The 19,214-nt window shown below is 41.2% G+C and overlaps 1 protein-coding gene across 4 annotated transcripts in view; it reads right to left on the reverse strand.

Annotated features, from left to right (window-relative positions):
* PPP2R5E (protein phosphatase 2 regulatory subunit B'epsilon) overlaps positions 1–18,837 on the reverse strand; it is a 135,564-nt gene extending 116,727 nt beyond the window's left edge. Inside the window, exons 1-2 of one of the 4 annotated variants that reach the window (XM_019518440.1) lie at positions 18,678–18,837; positions 17,092–17,255 (exon numbers count right to left, since the gene is read on the reverse strand). In XM_019518440.1, the coding sequence (XP_019373985.1) occupies positions 17,092–17,248 (157 nt within the window). In that variant the 5' untranslated portion in view covers positions 17,249–17,255; positions 18,678–18,837. Of the gene's footprint in view, positions 1–17,091; positions 17,256–18,127; positions 18,633–18,677 lie in introns of those variants that run through there. The other 3 variants (XM_019518439.1, XM_019518442.1, XM_019518441.1) reach the window with 3 other exon arrangements.
* Between the last annotated feature and the right edge of the window lie 377 nt (positions 18,838–19,214).

Below are 19,214 nucleotides of genomic sequence, written 5' to 3' on the forward strand. Positions count from 1 at the left end.
TGAAACACCTTAAAAGGATAAAAGTAAACAGCAACATAGCCTGGGAATAAGCTACTAGGTAAGGTACTCGTTTTAAGTAAGGGCTCATTTTAAATCCAATCACTATCTTTCTTAATAATCTAAAGAGAATAAAACATTGTATTAATGAAATCTGCAAATGATGTTAAATTAGGATGAATTTTAAGCAGAACTGAAGTCGGAATACAAAAGGCAACTAGGTTAATCACTTACATGGGCAAAAAAAGCGAAATTCTGTTTGGGAAAAATAACCTACTAACAACTATACCCAAGTAAAAATAGCCCAGACTTAAGATTTTCAGCAGGACAAAGAAACCTGGAAGGCAATAACACAGAAACACTTTCAGAACAGCTAACAAGATTAGTTAGCCATATAATAGGACAGCAAAAGACAGATGCGATTTTACACTGAATACAAAGAGGCATCACCACAAAAAAGGTAAACAGTTCTTTTTCTGGTAAAAATCTACTGTGACCACACCCTATATACTATGTTCATTTAAAAGAGTTTTTAAAGGACACCACCAAACTGAAGCAATATCAGAAAACAGCAAAAACCAACAGTAGAGAGAGAAGGAGACTGATTTATGAGAATACTCTGACACACGTATAACCACATCATGTAGCAAAGAGACACCTGGAAGGCTGGGTAGAGATGCCATGCTAAAATACTATGAATATTAGAAAAAAAACAAGTATACTGATAAACACAAGCAGCTATAACTAACAAGAATGGACTAAAATGAAGAAAAACATTTAGACTGGCTCTTGGGAACACTTCTCAGACTGAGCCTTTTTTGGCAATACAGTAGTCTCAACAAGGGAGGTGAAATAAGCCCCAATGCTTGTGGCATCCAAAGAAGTAGGCTAAACACACACTAATGGCTACATCTAAGCATTTAAGTGAAATGCTCTGCTGAACCAGAGACTAAAAAAAGGAATACGTACATCAAACAGCAGCACTACCTACACAGAAAGAAAATCCTCTCTAAATCACATGCGTATTAGCATTCTCTATCACATGCTCTCATTGGATTTTTCCATGACCCGGGTTTAAACTAGGTTTGTTTGGGGGGAGGGGGAGGGTTTAAATGCTCAAATGTAACACTTATCTACAAGCCAAAAAAATATTTTTCACTTCTTACACATTTGCCTTTTATTGACCAAGAAATTTCAGCACATCTCACCACTAGTGAAGTAAGTGTCTCTATAGGATGGAAAAGCACAAAGAAAGAGCTGGGAATTATACACTAGAGTTTGCGTGTTGCCATCTACCCAAGAGATCCATATAGATCCAAAATGTGATAGAGCTTCTTTGGAAGCCATAGTCTGGGACACAAAGATGGTAACAACTCCTGGTGTTCAACAGAAGGCAACATGGAGCTCATGAATAAGGACGCTTAGTTTTAACAGAGCTTAACTAACACGCTTTGAGCTCCAGAGAGGGGCCCAAATGGTCTCTCCTTTTGCCAAGGGTTACCCACCAAAGTGAGAAAACATCTGCGTGAAAGGAAGAAGCTTGCAAACAGAGGAATCTCCTTTGTGAGTTAAAGGTATGAAGACAGTTCATAAGATATGAGGCCAGCACTGAATTTTTATAAAATGGCCAGTCAAAGGGCTGATGAAGAAAAAAGTCCCCTCTCCATTGCTTGCAAAGAAAATGTCAAACAGTACATATTTGATGATATGCACTTGCTTTATTAAGCAACTCACAGAAATGAAAGGTCTACAGATGGGACTTCAATCTTGAAATAGCCTCTGCCTAAAACTGTTATTTCAGACTACATGCCAACATCCTGGCTGAATGCATAAGCTCCAGCATCTAAAAGTCAACAGCCATCTGGACACAGGAATCAGGTGGAGTGGTATAAAATGACCGCCATGTTTCTGTGTCAGTCTTTCTAGAGCTGGCTTTTCTGTCCTTGAAAGGACCAGTAGAAGTCATAGGAACAGGAGCATTCACACAAAATTATGGTCTGATGAAAGGGAAATCAAATCCAACTGGATCCACATCCTAAAAAAGACACCTACTCAGGAGCCACTCTCAGGGAACCCAGCCACAGAGCAGACACTGAAGATGCAACCCTAAACAGAGGAGAGCCACCTTTTCCTGCTCTATGAAATCCAGGGCCTCCTATACCTCTGAAAAATGACTTAGCCAGAGGGAAAATATATTTGAAAGATACCAAGAGAAATAAGTAACAAAATAGCAACTGTGTCGGCCAAAACTCAAGGCACCAACCTCAGGTAAGCTGCAAGACTTGCTTCTAAACTGATCCAGTTTGGATCTGCACCTGTTTCTCTAAACTCATCCGAGTCATCCACAAGGATAGGTGATCTAATGGGCCTACCCCAGCTCCTTATGCTAAAGGGGCTGTGGAAAAGGCAGGCTAAAACAAAATGGCCTTCTGCTAGCAATAGTGCAGACCCCTTATATAAACCATGGTATTTGGGGTCCCAGACTGACTCATCAACACCAAACTCTCAGGCACCTCCAACTACAAATTCTCGGGCATCACTGTACGCTCTTGGCTCTACATTGCAGCCTCATGCCAAAAAGTCTCCCAGCAAAAATGAGTCAGTATTCCTGATACTGGGGTAGAGGGTTTCCCTTGCTTTATGCTGTACATGCGTTCCTGGAAAACAGCATATAACTCGAATCTGCACAAAGGGAACCCACTTTACAATGCAACAAATAACAATGTATTCCAAGACCTTGACTGTACTGATCCCCAGATCCATTTCCACCACTTTTACAAGACAATTTTGGTATTCACCATCAGCAGACAGTACACACAAGCACAGGGTGGGGGTAAATGTTACCATAATGGGGATAGCAACTACAGAAACGTGTTGCAGACAACAAGTGAGGAGCACAGATCCACACAGGGGACTATATGTTGGCGTGTGTCACTCCCACAACGTACTGCAAAGCGGCTGACTACAGGCTTCCACCACACTGATCGCATAAGACTGAATTTACCTCACATATAATGAACTTTTGGTATAAAAAGGGTCATTACATAAGAGTAAATTCACACATACAGAACTCACATAAAGCGAGGGAAACCTGTACCTGTGCAGCCCCAAAGGATACACTGTTTATTCCAGGCATCAAAGGACAAAGATCTTCATTATTTTCATAAAGAGTGGGGTGCAAGGGTCCAAGGGGTGCACCCTTGCACCCTTGGAGAGTGGGGTGCAAGGGAAATACTAAGACACCTAAAACCACTGCAAAAACCAAGTCAGAGAGGAAAATTCCCACCCCCTAACATTTTACCTCCCATGTGATTATAATTTGTGGGAAATCTTTACATATACTACCTTTAAAAACAGATTTGGGTCAGTATTTGCTTGGGGATCTCCCCTCTCTTTGTTCATAAAAGACTGCTGGTTTGTAAGAATACTCATGCTCAGCCCTGGTCTCTCCCACCCACCCCAACAATACACATATCCCTATGTCATGACTGCTGTTCCAGACAAGCTGAATGTCTTATGCCAGGCAGTTCCTGAACCTTAGCATAGTACTGCACCTACCACAGCTCCCCTTCCACACCTCTTACGCTGAGGATCAGATGCATCATCTGGCAGTTCCTACAACTGCTACTCTGGCCCTTGTGGCAATGGAGGAGTGGGATGTACAGTATGTTCCTTCTCTCTTCACGCATGCACACATGCACTCTGTCTTGCAAGCTGCCAGAGCTTGGCCAGAAATGTTTGTTTTGTGTGTTGGGCTTTACTTGTTTTCCAAGAGAGAAAAGAAAGTGCAGCAAGAGAAGCTGCACGGAGTCATTCGTTCTCTCCACACATTTAAATCCAGGAAATATAGCAAGTTATCTATGTTTTAAATATTATTTCTACTTTGCCTTAGTCTCACTTTGGCGATCTTACTGCCTTTTTGGATAAAATCAAATATATGCAAGTAATTTGGCTTGTCTCTAGATTTCATGCGAAACATTTTTCTCCCAGATCTGGGCTGCACTCTAGTTACCTGCTTTTGCATGGTCTCTGGTCAGGGTTTGGTTTAGCAAGTCATCCAGGCAAGGTGAACATGGGTTCTGTCCTATCCCTGTCCTGCTACAAGACCTGAAGTGCCTTGATGAACACCCTGACAACTGGGACCACCTCAGAGCACAAGTTTTTTTTCTTACTGGAAATAATGTTATGCAAAGGAAAAACAAAAGAATTTGCTTGGGAGAATGGGCTGCAGACATAGCCCTCTTCCAAATCTCAGACTGCTGCCAAGAAAAAGTGTATTTTGAATTTTAGCATCCTCAGAAAGTGTTGCTGGGAGCCCCATATTCAGCTTCTCTTCCATCACTTGCTGTGAGATCTCAGGGAAGACATTTGGTAACACTCTGCCCAAGGGCAAGGGCAGTATTTCCCTGCCTCCTAGGAAGCTGCTACAGCTAGATACATTAAATATTGAGAAATGTTCAGATGCTCCAGCACCAAATACCCAAGGTAAGTACATAACATGCTTATTCATGCTAGTTTTGGTCAGTCAACTCAAGGACAGACTGTAATGATACTCTCATGTCACTTCAGGTTACCTCAAAGTCTTAAGCTTCTTCTGCAAACCATGCTGCCACCACTCTCCCACTACCAAATTTCTGGACCCTGGGGAGCCCCACTGGTTGGATGACAGATTTGGCCTGTGAGCCGAACGTCAAGACCACTAAAGTAGAACAAACACTTTAACAGAGTGTGCTGCAAATCCAGCCCAGCATCCCCACCTTTACAGCATCAGTAACGAAGGACTAAGAAGAAGAGCTCTAGCACACCAGGCAGAAAAGAAAGCACAAGGAAGATGACAAATTATGTCCAAACCCTTCATACTCTGTTCAGAGGTAACCAGCTCTGAACTTCAAGTTCTCCGGCTCCGTCAATGCACAGAGAGAGCTGTCTAGTGCTGGAACTGATGACCATTTCTCCAGCAGCACCGTTTTCACTCTTCACCTTTCCTTATTCTGGAGTAACCTTTGCTTACCCTGAACTGCATGCCACAGGCCTGGATTCTGGCCAAAACGGACACAGCTTTCCATCAGGGATGTATGTTTTTGAGAGGCCACCTCTCTTGCCTTCTTCCTTTGCCTCGCTCTGTCCACCACTCTCTGCTTGATATGGAGGTGCAACAGCTTTGGTTTCTGTGGTGCTTCAGCTTTCTAGAGAAAAGGCAACTGTTTCCTCTGCTAAATTGCAAAAAGGTGGGGGCAAAATATTCCATTAAGGAAGAAAGAAGCCCTGAAGCAAGGGGGTCTGAAACGACTCAGATTCTGTTCCAGAGGCAGAACGAAACGGCCAGGCTCTCCAGCAGGATGGACAAAACCTTCCCATCAGATCTGGTCCCATCTCCAAAACTACCAGTTGACCTCAAGACTCACTGGAGCATTTGTCTTATTAAAACAGCTAATATTATTACATCAAGAACTCTAAGGCCCGTCTAATCTACCCCAAATGCTCACCATGGGGAATACCATTGTTCACACATGTGTATGAGCATATCACTCTCTAGTTGCTTCAACTGAGGATGAAGTGGGGAAGGAGGCAATGCCACCCCCACAATAAAATAGGAAGAATGGACAGATAAATGAACAAAGATGAAAACGGAGGAAGAGAAAGATACCTAATGTCAGAATCCCACAAATCAACACTATTCTATATATAAACCAGTTAATTTATTTGGCAAAAGAAGCCTGCTGCTCAAAACCTATCCCTGAAGTACCATTTGAAAATGCCTCAAATAACAAGACTGCCAGATTTACCCTCTCCTCACTAGTATGTAGTCTTTGCAAAATCCAGCAATTAAATTAAGTTTGATGCACTAGCAAAATGTTGTCTGGTTGTAATGATAGGCTTTTCAACCTTTGAGTCTGCACAGAGGGAATATTAAACTGTAGGAGGTTATATATGGTGGATAATCATTCAAAATTTAAACTGCAAATATTTAGAGAAGTATTTTTAGCAGCAATTCTATCCAACATTTAAGCCATCATATAGAAATGTAAAGCCTCTAAACTCTGAAAGAAAATTAATTTAAATGTATGCATTCTTATTTGAGATCGAGTTCCTTCATAAAAATAGAAATATTTCTTTCCCTTGACCTTCAATCATCTTTGTGCCAGTTTCTGACATAGCCCAAACACCAACTGTTTTTATACAGTCTTATATCAACTCTCAACAGCCTTTCATACACACTATAAGCCAAATGATAACATTTACAAAACCCTTAAAGCAACAAATACAAGCAACCACACAATTTTCATTTTAAAACCTGAAAATTCAAAGGGTCTCTTATCAGCAAATAAAATACAAACAAAGTATGGAACAAAAATTCAAGCCAGCATGAAATGTGATCTATGACAAAGCAGATGTGGCAGAAATCCCTGGTAACAAAAAAGAAGGAAGAGAGACGGGTTGGGGTAAGTCTTTGTGAGAGATGGGAAACACCTCCAGAAAGAGCTCACAACACACATCTCCATGTCCTCCACAAGCTCTTCCATCAACACCACAGAACAAGATCTGATACAAAAGACAAAAAGTTTATTTCTCTCTTCATTTAAAATTCTCTGCCCCTTAGGTCTTTTTCATACACGCAAACCCATCTTAAGATCCCTTCCACATCAGATTTAAAGTTTCTCTCAGCAAGAGTGGATACTCTTGGAGAAAAGGGCTTGGGTCCCAGAAGAAAGTGTGCTTTATGCCTCCCTTAGCTTAATTTTGCAATCTAGGTTTTAAACACACTGAAAATTACATGGCGGCACAATTTCTGCTGCAAGATCTTCCTAAGCACACTGAAAAGAAGAGCAACTTAAGAAGTATGTTCCCTGCCACAGCATAACAAATTCCAACCTCTATATCTAGGTACTGTTTGTAAGAAACAACATGAAATGGAGAGCCATATAAAGCTAATGTATATTTCTTCTTTAATCAGAAGCTTAAAAATATTCTCTGGCTATTATACAATTCCAAATGATCATTTTATTCATATAGTGCTGGCAGCAGATTTTTTTTTCTGAATAAAATTACCATATTACTGAGTTTAATCCTATTCCCTAATTGGGAAGTTAGTCCTAGAGATTAATATTTTGACATTGGGAAAATAATGAAACAGCAGTTTCTCATCATCCCTCAGATGCACTTCACTTTGACTCTTCAGGCTAACAGTCAACTAGGTTGACTGGCTGAGTCAGAAGTCAAAATAAATTTAACAAACCCCAAAACAACAATACCCCCCAAACCAATGATTCAGAAATGTTCAATTGTGCACAGAACTAACTCGGGTAACCATGTTATCTTCTTGCATTTACCCTTGTCCTCACATCTCTGTTTTGTCCAGTCTTATGCTAAGTTATGAGTTCTTCAGGGCAGTGATCATCTCCTCTAACGTTTGTAGAGCAAGTAGCCCAGTAGTGCCAGAAATAAAGCAATGTTGCTCAAGACTGTACAGGGACATTCTATTTCTATCTTTCATTTTAAGAAAAAGGAGAAAAAAAAATCTCTCCAGTTTGCTAGGTAGAATGCAACTAGACTAGACTGTACTCTTCATAATAAAAGCCCACAAATCCTCAATCCTGTATACACACAGAGATGTTAATGAAGGTACTCCAGCAAATCTGTTGCAGGGTTAGGCCCAAGTGAAAAGAAAGATTTGCAGGAAGAGATAGGGTGATGCAAAGTTTCCTTTCATCTACAAGTCAAATTGACTCTCAGAAAAAAAAGGAAAAGGACACAAGGCAAACATCTTAAAAAAATACTGTGCCTAATGAAGTAAACAGCACAGATGGCCTTACCACACAGTCATTTAACCAGTTATTAAATGGAGTATCCCAATGTACCTATTTGTGAACACAATGAAGGCTGAAATACATTTAAGATACCAAAATAATATGCATCTCATCAACCAGAGATATATAAGTTTACATGACAGAGGGGTTTTTTTCCCTCCCATTTCACATGCAATTACAAATAGAGGTGGCACTTTGGCATCATACACCAATTATTCGGTAGGCTATAAAGCAATGCAAGAGAGCGTAAATAAAACAAAACCGATCTGGATCAAAACCACTTGGGGGAAGGATTGTAAATGGATTGTGTTACGATTTTCCTAAACATACACAGGACTGGATTTGCATGTAGACAGCAATTTCCTTAATGTTATGAGAGAGAGAAATACTACCAGATTTGTATATAATATGGGCATTCTAGCAAGTTATGGAAAGAAACTCTGAATGCAGTGATGACAAGTCAGTTCAGTTTAATTTAAATGAAAGGTTAAATAAGGTGCTTGTTTATAAAAAAAGGTCAGTAATTATATTTTAAAAGCCTAATGTTGAGAAGTTAAAGGAAACCAGGTAGTGAAGTCAATTGGACTGAAGATCTCAGGGATTTAAATGTGGAGGAGCTGTGAAAGGTTTTTAAGACAGGTGTAAAAACTATCTACAATTTGCCTCATAAGGGGGGGTGGGAAGGAAGCATTCCTAGGGAAGGGCTCCAAACCTAAATGTATGAATAATCATCAAAATGAGGCTATTAAGAGCAAGCCAAGGGTTTATAAGAAATAGGAAAAGCTGCTGATCAGCAGAGAAAGCTGCAACCTGAAGGTCAGAAAGCACAGGGATAAATTAGTGAGAGTAGTTAGGCCTTGCAAAGAAAACCTACACAAACAGCAAAACACACTTTAGCCATGTAAACACTTAGAGTGTGTCCAAATGAGCACAGATATTTTTCCTTGTGCCGCTGCTACTTGTCCCTGGGGAGCACCCATGCCATGCATGTTCTGGCACGCGGCAGTTTACCCCGGGTAGGGCAGGGGAGGCTGGGGCAGGCAACTGTGCTGGCCCCGGAAGCCTTACCTGGGGTCCTGGGGGCCTCCCAGGGCTGAAGCCACAGGAGGGAGCCTGGCCAGCAGCCGGAGCGTGGCTCCAGCCAAACAGGCTCTGGTTCTGGGCAGCACGTGCTCCTGCCATGTGCGCCACCCCGATTTTTTTGGTGTGGGTTCTTTGGCCCCAGGATCTGTCGGGGTCAACCCTCCCTCCCCTCCCACCACGCTGCAGGGCAGCAGCATGGGGAATGCCGGCATGTGGGATGCGCAGGGCTGCAGATGGGGCAGCAATGCCACATACTACACATATACACGTGTCTGGACAAGGCCTCAGTGATGCTGCCATATAGTGAGGATTGGCAAGAGTAAAATAATCTTAGTACAGCCCAAAAAACTACATGAATACTTTGGTTCAGTCTTCAGAAGGGACAATGATGGTGAACATGGGAACAAAGGTAAGATTACTAATGATAATGAGGTACATAACAGAAATGGAAGATGCAAGCAAAGCTCAAAAAGCTAAGTGTACTGAAGTCCTGGCAGAGGGTGAGGTGCTGGGGTGTGGAGGGAATCAGATGTCTCTATCCCAGAATTCTGAGCCATCTAGTACATGCAGTCACAAGTCTGCTAGTCGGGACTTTTAAACAGTACAACCCTGCACTTGATAGACTTGGCTGGAAAAAAGAACATAAAATGTAATAATGATACATATTAGAAAGAGAAGAGAAATTATCAAGGCAACTACAGACCCACTAATCTGAGTTCAGCAGCATAAGTAGCAAGAACAAAATTTGAAAGAAATTATAGTTAAAGGCAGGGAAGCATTTTATCTTGCTTTCAGTTGGTAACACAGGCTTATCAAACATCAAATCAGGCCAAACTAAGCTGGTTATCTTTCTGGAATATGTTTTTAGAAGGGAAATATAATACGTCTAATCTAGTTGTATTTCAGTAAAGTGTTTGATACATACCCCCATGAAAAATGATTAGCTAAACTGGAGGTGATGGAAATTAGTACAAAATGTTAGGAAGGACAAGAAACTGGTTAGAGAGGAAATGGCAACAGATTACACTGAAAAAGGAATTATCATTTGAGAGTGAGGTCATTAACAGAGTTCACCCAAGACTAATTTTAGGATTACTTTTACCTAGTATTTATTTTCATTAGTGCACTTATGTTGGATTCACTAATTAAATCTGCCTGTAACCCAAAGTTGGAGACTCACTGCCAATACAGGAGGATGGCAAGAATATCATGAGGGAAGAAACAAACAGCCTTCAGGACTATAGTAACAGAAGAGAGAGAAAACACATTTGTGCAAAACAAACTCATGCATTTAGAGACTAATACCAAGGATTTCCACTATAAGCTCCTGGTTTAGAAATGGCTGAGTAGGAGAAAGACCTATGCATACTGACCAGTCACAGAATGACTATGAACCATCAATGTGACTCAGATATATAAAATGCAAATGTGATTGATCTGGGTACGAAATCAAGTGTGGTATTTAGGGTAGAGATGAAAACGTATTAATGTTATTGTAGAGTGCTGTGTACAGTCCTAGTCACCCATGTTCAAGAAAGATACATTTGAGCCTGAAAAAGTCCAGAGAAATCCATTAGAGGTAAACACCAGCAAGGAAGAAAAGCTATACAAGCTATGCAAAGACAATGTCAACACAAGAACAAATGGAGTATAAACTGGCCATGAATAAATTTAGACTGAAAGTGAAAAGATAGTTTCTAACCATCCAAAGAGCAGCGGACTAGCACTGGACAGCCTGACGGTAGGAATAGTGGGGGTAAATAGCCTAACTCCATTTTAGCTAGGGCCTCATAAGTTGGTGAACCATTGCTGATAATGTTGCCAACAACAGCAGAGGAGTAGATTCAGTGACCTCAAGGACCCTCCCAGTCCATTATCACCTTGCATTTTTAGGCTTTTATCTAACGTTTCTACAAGATACCAGGATAACAAAAAGCAAGATCAGGGAGCCAAAGTCTCAAAGTTGTATATTTTGGGGAAGCTAATGTGAACAGTATAATTGCTGAGAGCAGGAGCATACCTAAGAGCAGCTAAGAATAAGGAACCAGCACTGAAAAATTCTCTCTAATTCATGACATTACTTTTAAGTTACTTCTGCTTGGTTTACAAGTCCAACATTGCGTTTCTCCAAGGATAGGGGCCTGGGAGCTCCACTGTAACAAGAGAAGTTACTTAAACCACGAACTCCTTGTAATCCTAACTGTGGACAGAGAGGGTATACAGTACCTAACTAAACTGCTGATCCCTGACTGCAGCAGCTAGTTGCTACTGTAACAGAAATGATTATCTGTCCCTGACACTGCAATAAATCCCATAGGAGTACACGTAGATGCCCAGAGAGAGATCACAACAAGATCAGGTCCTTAGACTAGACTCTCTCATCACTCTAGTCTCCATTTATGTATAGCTAACTGAGAGAGTTAGGTAAATTCTGACTTGATCCCAATATAGTCATTCGGCTTCTTGCAAATCCACAGACACCCAATCAACAAAACTACACTCAAAATACGGCAGAAAAGTAACCAATACCAAAAGTTTCAAAGAGAGGTAATTCCGTTAATCAATGGAACATTTTGAAATCATACACATTTGGAAAAAAAACCCCATCTGATAACATTTTAAAGAGTAATGAAAATAAATTCCATAAACTTAACCAAAAGCAAAAACAGATTGAGCCAAATGCATCAAGAAGCACTACCCAGAACACACACACAAAAAAAAATAAGAGCTTCATCATAAATTTGGAGAGAAGCAATGTCCATGAAGCAAAGGTCACCAGCATTTAAAAAACAAAAAACCCCCGAAAAACTTAACATTCAAGATGCAGGATAATTCTTCCCTCTTTTCACAGGACTGCAGCCACAATCCTGCAGTCCATGCATACAGGTGGACCCTTTTGATTACAAAAAACCCTGAAATCACAAAAGCTGAACAAAAGTGGTATCTATTAGACAGCTCACAAGAAACCCTCCCACTGTTCCAACTGTACATCAGAAATATGTGCCTAGGTTATACGTGGTTTACTGATATTTGTTAAATGTTCCAAGATCTTCAAGTGAAAAGTACTTTATAAAGCTAAGTATCTGGCCCTCAGTGAATTAAAAAAAAAAAGATTACTACTCAGAGTAAGGGTTCCAATTGTTTTACTTCTCACCACCTAGAAAACACCAAACAAGTATCAATATAAATAAGGACTGGACAATTGGGGCCTATGAGAGAACAACCAGAGAATTTAAACAATTTTATAATAAAAAAGAAATAAAGATCAACATTGCTCTTGTTTGGAAATGAAGGCCCAAATCCTGCAGTCTTTGCTTGACTAAAACTTTCACTGAAGCTGATGGGATTTTTACCTAAACAAGAAATTTAAAAAGGTGGGATTTCATTAAGAAAAGATCCTAAAAGGCAACCCAAAGGAAGACAGAATCATCAAATACATAGCCAAAATGGAAAGATCTGCTCCCTTTTGAATTATACAGTGCTGCTTTGTTGCTGTTACAAAAACTGTTTAATACCATGGAAACTATCTGATAAATGTACTAAAGCTCTATAATTTTATAATATTGTGGTAACAATGTGATGATTCTTTTTGAGAGAGGATTTTTCTTAAAGGCCCTGGCTTCTAGGGGAAAGTAACTTTTCCAAAAATAAGCTACCTTTTAAGCTGAAATGTTTCAGTTTCAGCCTAAATGCAAAAAGTTTTAGAGAAATGAAAAGCAGACCAAACAGAATTGTCTTAAGTTATTGCAAAACACAGGAGATGATGGATACAGAAAGTATTTTTCCAAGTATAAAAGATCACTGAGGTATTTTGCGCGAGTCCCAGTAACACAAAAAATAGCTAACAAATCAGCTATTTTAAATCTATGTAACTAGTCTCCACAAAGGAGCACTCTGTCTAACTTAATAAAACCTCACAGGTTATTAATGAGAGGAAAATTACTGTGTGCAGAACATTATTTTCATGTCCAATCTCAGAGCACACCATTCAAGACTTCTATGTATGTTCTCATATGAGCATATAAGCAAGTCAGACACCTGCATGCATACCTTCACCATCTGAACTCTTTCAATACAAGTATTATTCTCCTATGCCTCTGAATTCCCACCACCACTTTTAAAGACAGTGCAGGAAATAATCTGGAAAGTATGGCAGTATTTCGGTTGGATTCTGGAGCCTAATGGTTAAAATACAGAATTTTTATTCCATCCCAACAATTTCCCTATTGGCAGATTGCATGCCGGCTGATCTGTAGGTACTTTAGAGTAAAAATACAGTAAGTGAGCCAACTTAATTTTAATGAATGTTAAATACCTGCCGTCCAAAAGACACCCCTAGCCACCACACACAAACACACAAAACCACTACTTCTGTGTTTAAGCCGATGTAACGAGAGTCATGTCCTGAAGGTTAAACTAAAACTATGTCGGACCAATAGGCTGAGGTGGAAATATAAATTCCAAAGCCAAGGGCCCTCCACTACTCAGAACCTAACTAGTCATTCTGTATAGCAGGGGTGACAAACATCCAGCCTGCAGGCTGGATCCAGGCTATGAAGCCATACAATACAGCCTATGGAGCACTGGACCAACCACATACACCAGCCCCAGCCTCACACACTGCAGGCAGCACGTGGGCAGGACCTGGCACCAGGGGTCAGTCTGGGATGCTGCAGCCCCAGCCTCACACACTGCAGGCAGCACGTGGGCAGGACCTGGCACCAGGGGTCAGTCTGGGATGCTGCAGCCCCAGCCTCACACACTGCAGGCAGCACGTGGGCAGGACCTGGCACCAGGGGTCAGTCTGGGATGCTGCACACAGTCCAAACCCCAGAGCCCCTATGCCACACGCACAGTGAGCCCCAGGGTTAGCATATGGTGCACACAGACCACAGGCAGGGCTGGACTAGTTGTGTGCACTGCACACAGCACATGAGGCCAGCACCAATTGTGCACTGCCTACAAAATGAGGACTGAACCCAGCGCCTTGGATGCTCCACAGTCCCAGTCTGGCTCACAGGTTGGCTCAGCAATGCTAATCTGGCCTTCAGGGCCAAATGAGCCTGACATCCCTGCTATACAGGATACAATGCACTGAGATGGCCAGCGCACACAAACACTGAAGTGAACTTCAGATCTAGGGATCATACATTCAAACCTAGTTAAAAGTACAGTTATTCAAATGTATGACAGCTAGATCACACTTTCACACCTTCACCTCTCTCCTCCCATTTCCCCTCACTTGAAACAGAGGGAGGAAAAAAATCAAGTTAATTCAATGTTATACAAGAGATTTTTGCCTCATGAAAGAATTATGCAGTTCCAAATAGGCTCAGTTACACCAGTATAAATTCAAAGTAATGCAATTGTCCTCTGTACTTTAATTTACACCAATAAAACAGAGCAAACTGTGGTTTCTAAAAGGCACAAGGGGACTCAGCTTCTGAGCACATGAACTGTACATAGGCACAAAGCTACACCTCATATTAACCACCACAAACATTACTACTATTTTTAGCTATGTTCAGTGATTTCATTTTTTCACATGCTTCTACTGGAAAAGCAATACAGAAGATGCTGTAAATCCTACTCATTATATTTTAGTTCCTGAATAGAGGGTCACAGTTCAGAGTTGCATGGAATTCAAGGACAGCCCCTCCTGCACTGCATACTCTCTTCTGTTACCTGCAGTGACTCATTTCTATCTGAAATGCTATTATTAAAAAAGAACCAATAATAAACTACCCTATCAGCTTGCTTTGGTTTGTGGACTCCCACGTTTCTATGGCGGGGGGCGGAAACCAAACTTAAAACCCTACAAAAACAAGACACTTCACTGCACATATTTTTCCCTCAGGGGAAAGAATGAGAGAATAGACCATGTCTGACAGATGTGCAGTCACATCACTTACTGCACTACTCCAAGGTACACAGGTATTACTGTAATGAGTGCACCGTAAAAACGTACAAAGAACAGAATGGACACTGTCCTGCTGTTCTGCTTACTCCATTCTTGTAATTAAGGAAAGTTTTGAGGCTTGTAAGAAGCCTGTTCTTGGAGAACAAGCTTTCTGTAAATGTCAATGCCTTACATGCTTAAACAAAGAAGCAGAGGGATGTATCCTATGCATATGTGCACCTGCAGCCACAATATTCCCTCCATCACACACACAAAAATAGGCTTAAAATTAAACTTGAGAGCTATCAACCTTGAAAACTTTCCTTTTGCATACAAATGTTATGCTTGAAAGACAGCCAAAATAATGAGAACTAATTTTAGGAACTACATACCCCCAAATCCCTCTGCTAATTTTTGCAGCTTTTATAGTGGACATTTCTAAAAATGTTTCTTTCTTCTGTGCCTGTATGAAACACCCTTATAAACAATATGGGAAACTGATACTATACATGTGTTAAGTATAAACCTAACATTTTTGTTTACAGTTACAACTTTAAACGACCATCCAGGAGAAATAGCACAAAAAAGACTGCGTGTAGAATCCTGGCAAATGCACAAGGAAAATAAAACATAATTTTCTAATTTCTTAAGGTTATATTCTCATTACTTTAGTATTCTGAGGTAATACCTTTAATAATAAAAAGGAAAAAAAATTCCAATGTTTCTAGTTGATCTGGAAAAGATGTACAGTACTCCAGTAAGATATCTACTACTAATAATGTGTGGATATTAGGCCCACAAACTGATCTACTCAGGTATATCTCTGTATCTCATTGAATCCCTCATTGAAGTCAGTGGAAGGGAGAAAAATAACCGGAAGAGCAAATCCTTCATTTGGAAGCCAGGGCACTGTAACTCACAATGGTATTCCAATATTCCGTGTTCCCTTCCATCTGTTTGTTACATCTTATGCAGCCTTATACCCCAAACACGTACGCACAGGCTCATCTTTACTACCACCGAGTGACCTCATTGATTTCAATGGGACTATGCAAAGGAGACAAGCTCAGAACATGCACATGTATTTGCAGGATCAGGGCCTCAGGCAGTAGGGATCACAAATTCTTTGATCAAAGTGACTCACAACTGTTTACCTTCTGAGAATTAGCCATTTTAATCAAAAGGTCAAAATGTTTCCACTTTTCTGAACTCAAGCTATAAGAATTTTAAAAGGAAAGTGTCAAAGACTTGTCAATGACAAGCTGCAAGCGTAATTAATCCTTACATTGTTGAAAGCATACCAAAATCTACATCAGCCCCACTATAAGACACTGTTACAAAAGTGAAAACTCAATAGTCATCCACTAATAACAAATCCCTGAATTTATCCTTCCTTACCTGGCAACCAGGTTTTATTTGAATTAAAAGATATTGAATGTTCTATCTGTTTTTCTTCTATCTTCCAAGGAAACACAAGCATACAAATACCCCAGAATGATGATTACAAGTCCATTTTACGTTTCAACGCTCTAATTACAAATTAATCAGATAGCTAGAGGAAAGAGATAGGGGAAACGCATATCTGCAAATCCAAAAGGTAACGGGCCTAATATTAAGCCTCCTAGCTTCAATACTGTCTAGAATTAGTTAAATCCAATATCAATGACAAAAATAATCAACTACAGCATCAACACTAGTTATCTGCACTGACATTTTCTTTGCTTATAAACAAAAAGGAGACTGATGACATGAAAAAGATTTGCACGTGATGCCACAAACCCCTTCAATATGCAGTATTCAAAAAAGCATTTCTGGACCTGATTCTGGGAGTTACTGCACCCACACACTCGCACTAAAAAAAAAAAAAAAGTCAGTGAGTTGAGGCGACATGGCCCATTCAGGGAGTGCTAAGCCTATTTTAGGAGCCTACCCAAATTCATACTCCTCACGCTTGCTCAGAACCCCATTAAAAACCTAGTGCCACATTAAATTAAATGTGGCAAGTTAAAACTTAGACAAAACCTGTCTGCCTGCAGAGCCCAGGAAATGGTTCTGTTCTTATTAGCATCCAGACCTTCCACAGGTATTACTAACAGTTACCATACAGCACAGAGGCAAGACTTCCACTTTAAAGATATCAACTGATGGCAACATTTTTGCAGTTTGAGAAGCTGGTTTGTCACCTTTTCTCACTTACATGCTACATTTCCTCTCAAATTTCTGGCACAACAAAACTTTTGAGCACAATTTTGGTGTCAACTGTAAAAAAAGTATTTTAATTGCACACAAAATCTTGAGCCTTACCTTTTAGCAGAGGCAGAGGTGTTAATTCAATAGGCTTGCCCTGAGACCTAAACTGGGAGGAGCTTTGCGACCTCTTCTGCCTGGCTTTTCTGACGGACTTCCGAGAAAATCCGTCTACTTTATCCACTGACGGAGGAGTGGTTGGTGCTGAGGACATATCCCTACTGAAAAGAAACAAGTGTTATAAGTGCATTCCCAATGCCCAGAAGTAGGTAAAGATTAAATGAATTTGCCAAGAGTCGCTTTTTGCCTCCTTCACATCCCTCCTAAAAACACCCTTTTAAACTATCACCCACAAGGACTTGAAAAAATTAGTGGGCCAGATGGATAGGAGAGAGATGGTCTGTCTATTCATTTATTTACAGACTTAAAAAATAAATTCCTGGTACTATTGCAAACCTTTCCTTTCCTCTCCCCTATTTTGTAGCGTCCTCACTTGTTACATATTTGAACTTAGGCCCAGATCCTGAAATCGGATCCAGGCAGATCGATTGCTGTATTGACATTGGGACCTGTTGACTTCAAAAAGAGTCCATACAAATGCAGGGGTGATCTGTCAGTCAGCAAGAAGCGGCCTACAGGACCACACATTCTTTGGGTTGCCACAGGATCTCCTTTCTTCCCTAAAGCACCTATTCCTTAATGCAGGGGTGGGCAAAATCCGGCCCAGGGGCTGAATGCGACACGTCAGGCCATTCTATCCGGCCTGCGGGGCCTCTAAAAATTTAGAAAATTAATATTTATCTCTCCCTGGCTGTCTGTCATGTGGCCCTCAATGGCTTGCCAAAGAACTCAGTAAGCGGCCCTCCACCCAAAACAATTGCCCGCCCCTGCCTTAATGGGCGCACAAGCAAAATAATGAATTTTACCATCAAAACCATGGACATTTAGTAGACAATTAACATACCATGAAGCACACATAAAATAGGCAGACTGCCTTCCATAAAAATAAGTTGAAAAATGTATGAAAGTTTAGCCAACCAACATCATTAAGCTTCAAAACATCAACAAAACGTACTAAGCTTGACAGACTTACTACATCAGTCATTTATTCTCCACTTTAGAAATACCCAGCTTTTACACTGTGAATCTCTTTGCATATCTCCAGTTTCATATTCTAGTATTCCTAAGCAAATTCCATGCTACTTTTACAAAATTACAAGGAAATACTGAAAGAGTTGATTCAACAACCAGTCTCTTGATTTTTGCCAGCCTTGTCGTCTTCTCTGTCAAAAAGTCCCATGGTATCTTCTCAGTGAAAAAGAAAGATGTAAGGGGGAAAGATTTAGATATGAATCCTACCAGTGCTTATGCACGTTTAAGTTTGCTGCTCTGAGCAGTATTTCAATGGTAATACACATGGTAATCAAGTGAAGCTTGCATGCAAGCACGTGCAAAAGCGGGGCTTAAAGCATGAGCTTGGAAGGTGTTAATCACCCCAAATGTTTGTTGGCTTCAATTTATCAAAGGGTCACCTACTGCTACTGGGAGTTGACGTTACAGACCACCTTCAAATAGCTATCGCGTTGAGGGGCTGGTCTACCCCATACAAATACAATAGATTTAAATCAACTCGTTTGATCTACGCTTTAGAAGGAGGGTCTTATTATTTTCTTTATGACGGTGTAAGCGTGCGTAGAAAGACGACGGGTTTGCTGCGAGGCCGTGTGCAGGCACATAACAAAGTCCGGGTCCACTGAAAACATCAAACTCTTCGCTTCAAAGGACCAAGCGGTGTCCTCGGAAGCCAAGCTGGGACATTGGCATCATCTTTAAAAAAAAAAACATTTATCCTCTTTCGTTTTTTCCCCCGGGGCGGACGCTGCTTCACGACCGCCCTGACGGCCGCGCCCTGCGTGGCACGCCTGGACCGTGGCGGGCTTCGAGGCTGCAAAGAGATGCTCCGGAGACAAGTGCCACCTCGCCGGGATGGACAGGGGGGTCTGCCGGACGACGCGCTCGCCCCCTAGCCTGCCGTCCCCACCAGTGGAAGGGGACCTGGGGGCTCCCTGAGGGATGGGAGCAGGAGGAGCCACCCTCACCTGGCCCTCGCCCTGCCCCAGCCTCGCCCGCTCCCCTACCCAGCGGGCCGGGGGCGTCTGCAGCTCCTCCCCCGGGGGCAG

The sequence above is a fragment of the Gavialis gangeticus genome, unplaced genomic scaffold (genome assembly GCF_001723915.1).
Source record: "Gavialis gangeticus isolate Ggan-Ray unplaced genomic scaffold, GavGan_comp1, whole genome shotgun sequence".
NCBI lineage: Eukaryota > Metazoa > Chordata > Crocodylia > Gavialidae > Gavialis > Gavialis gangeticus.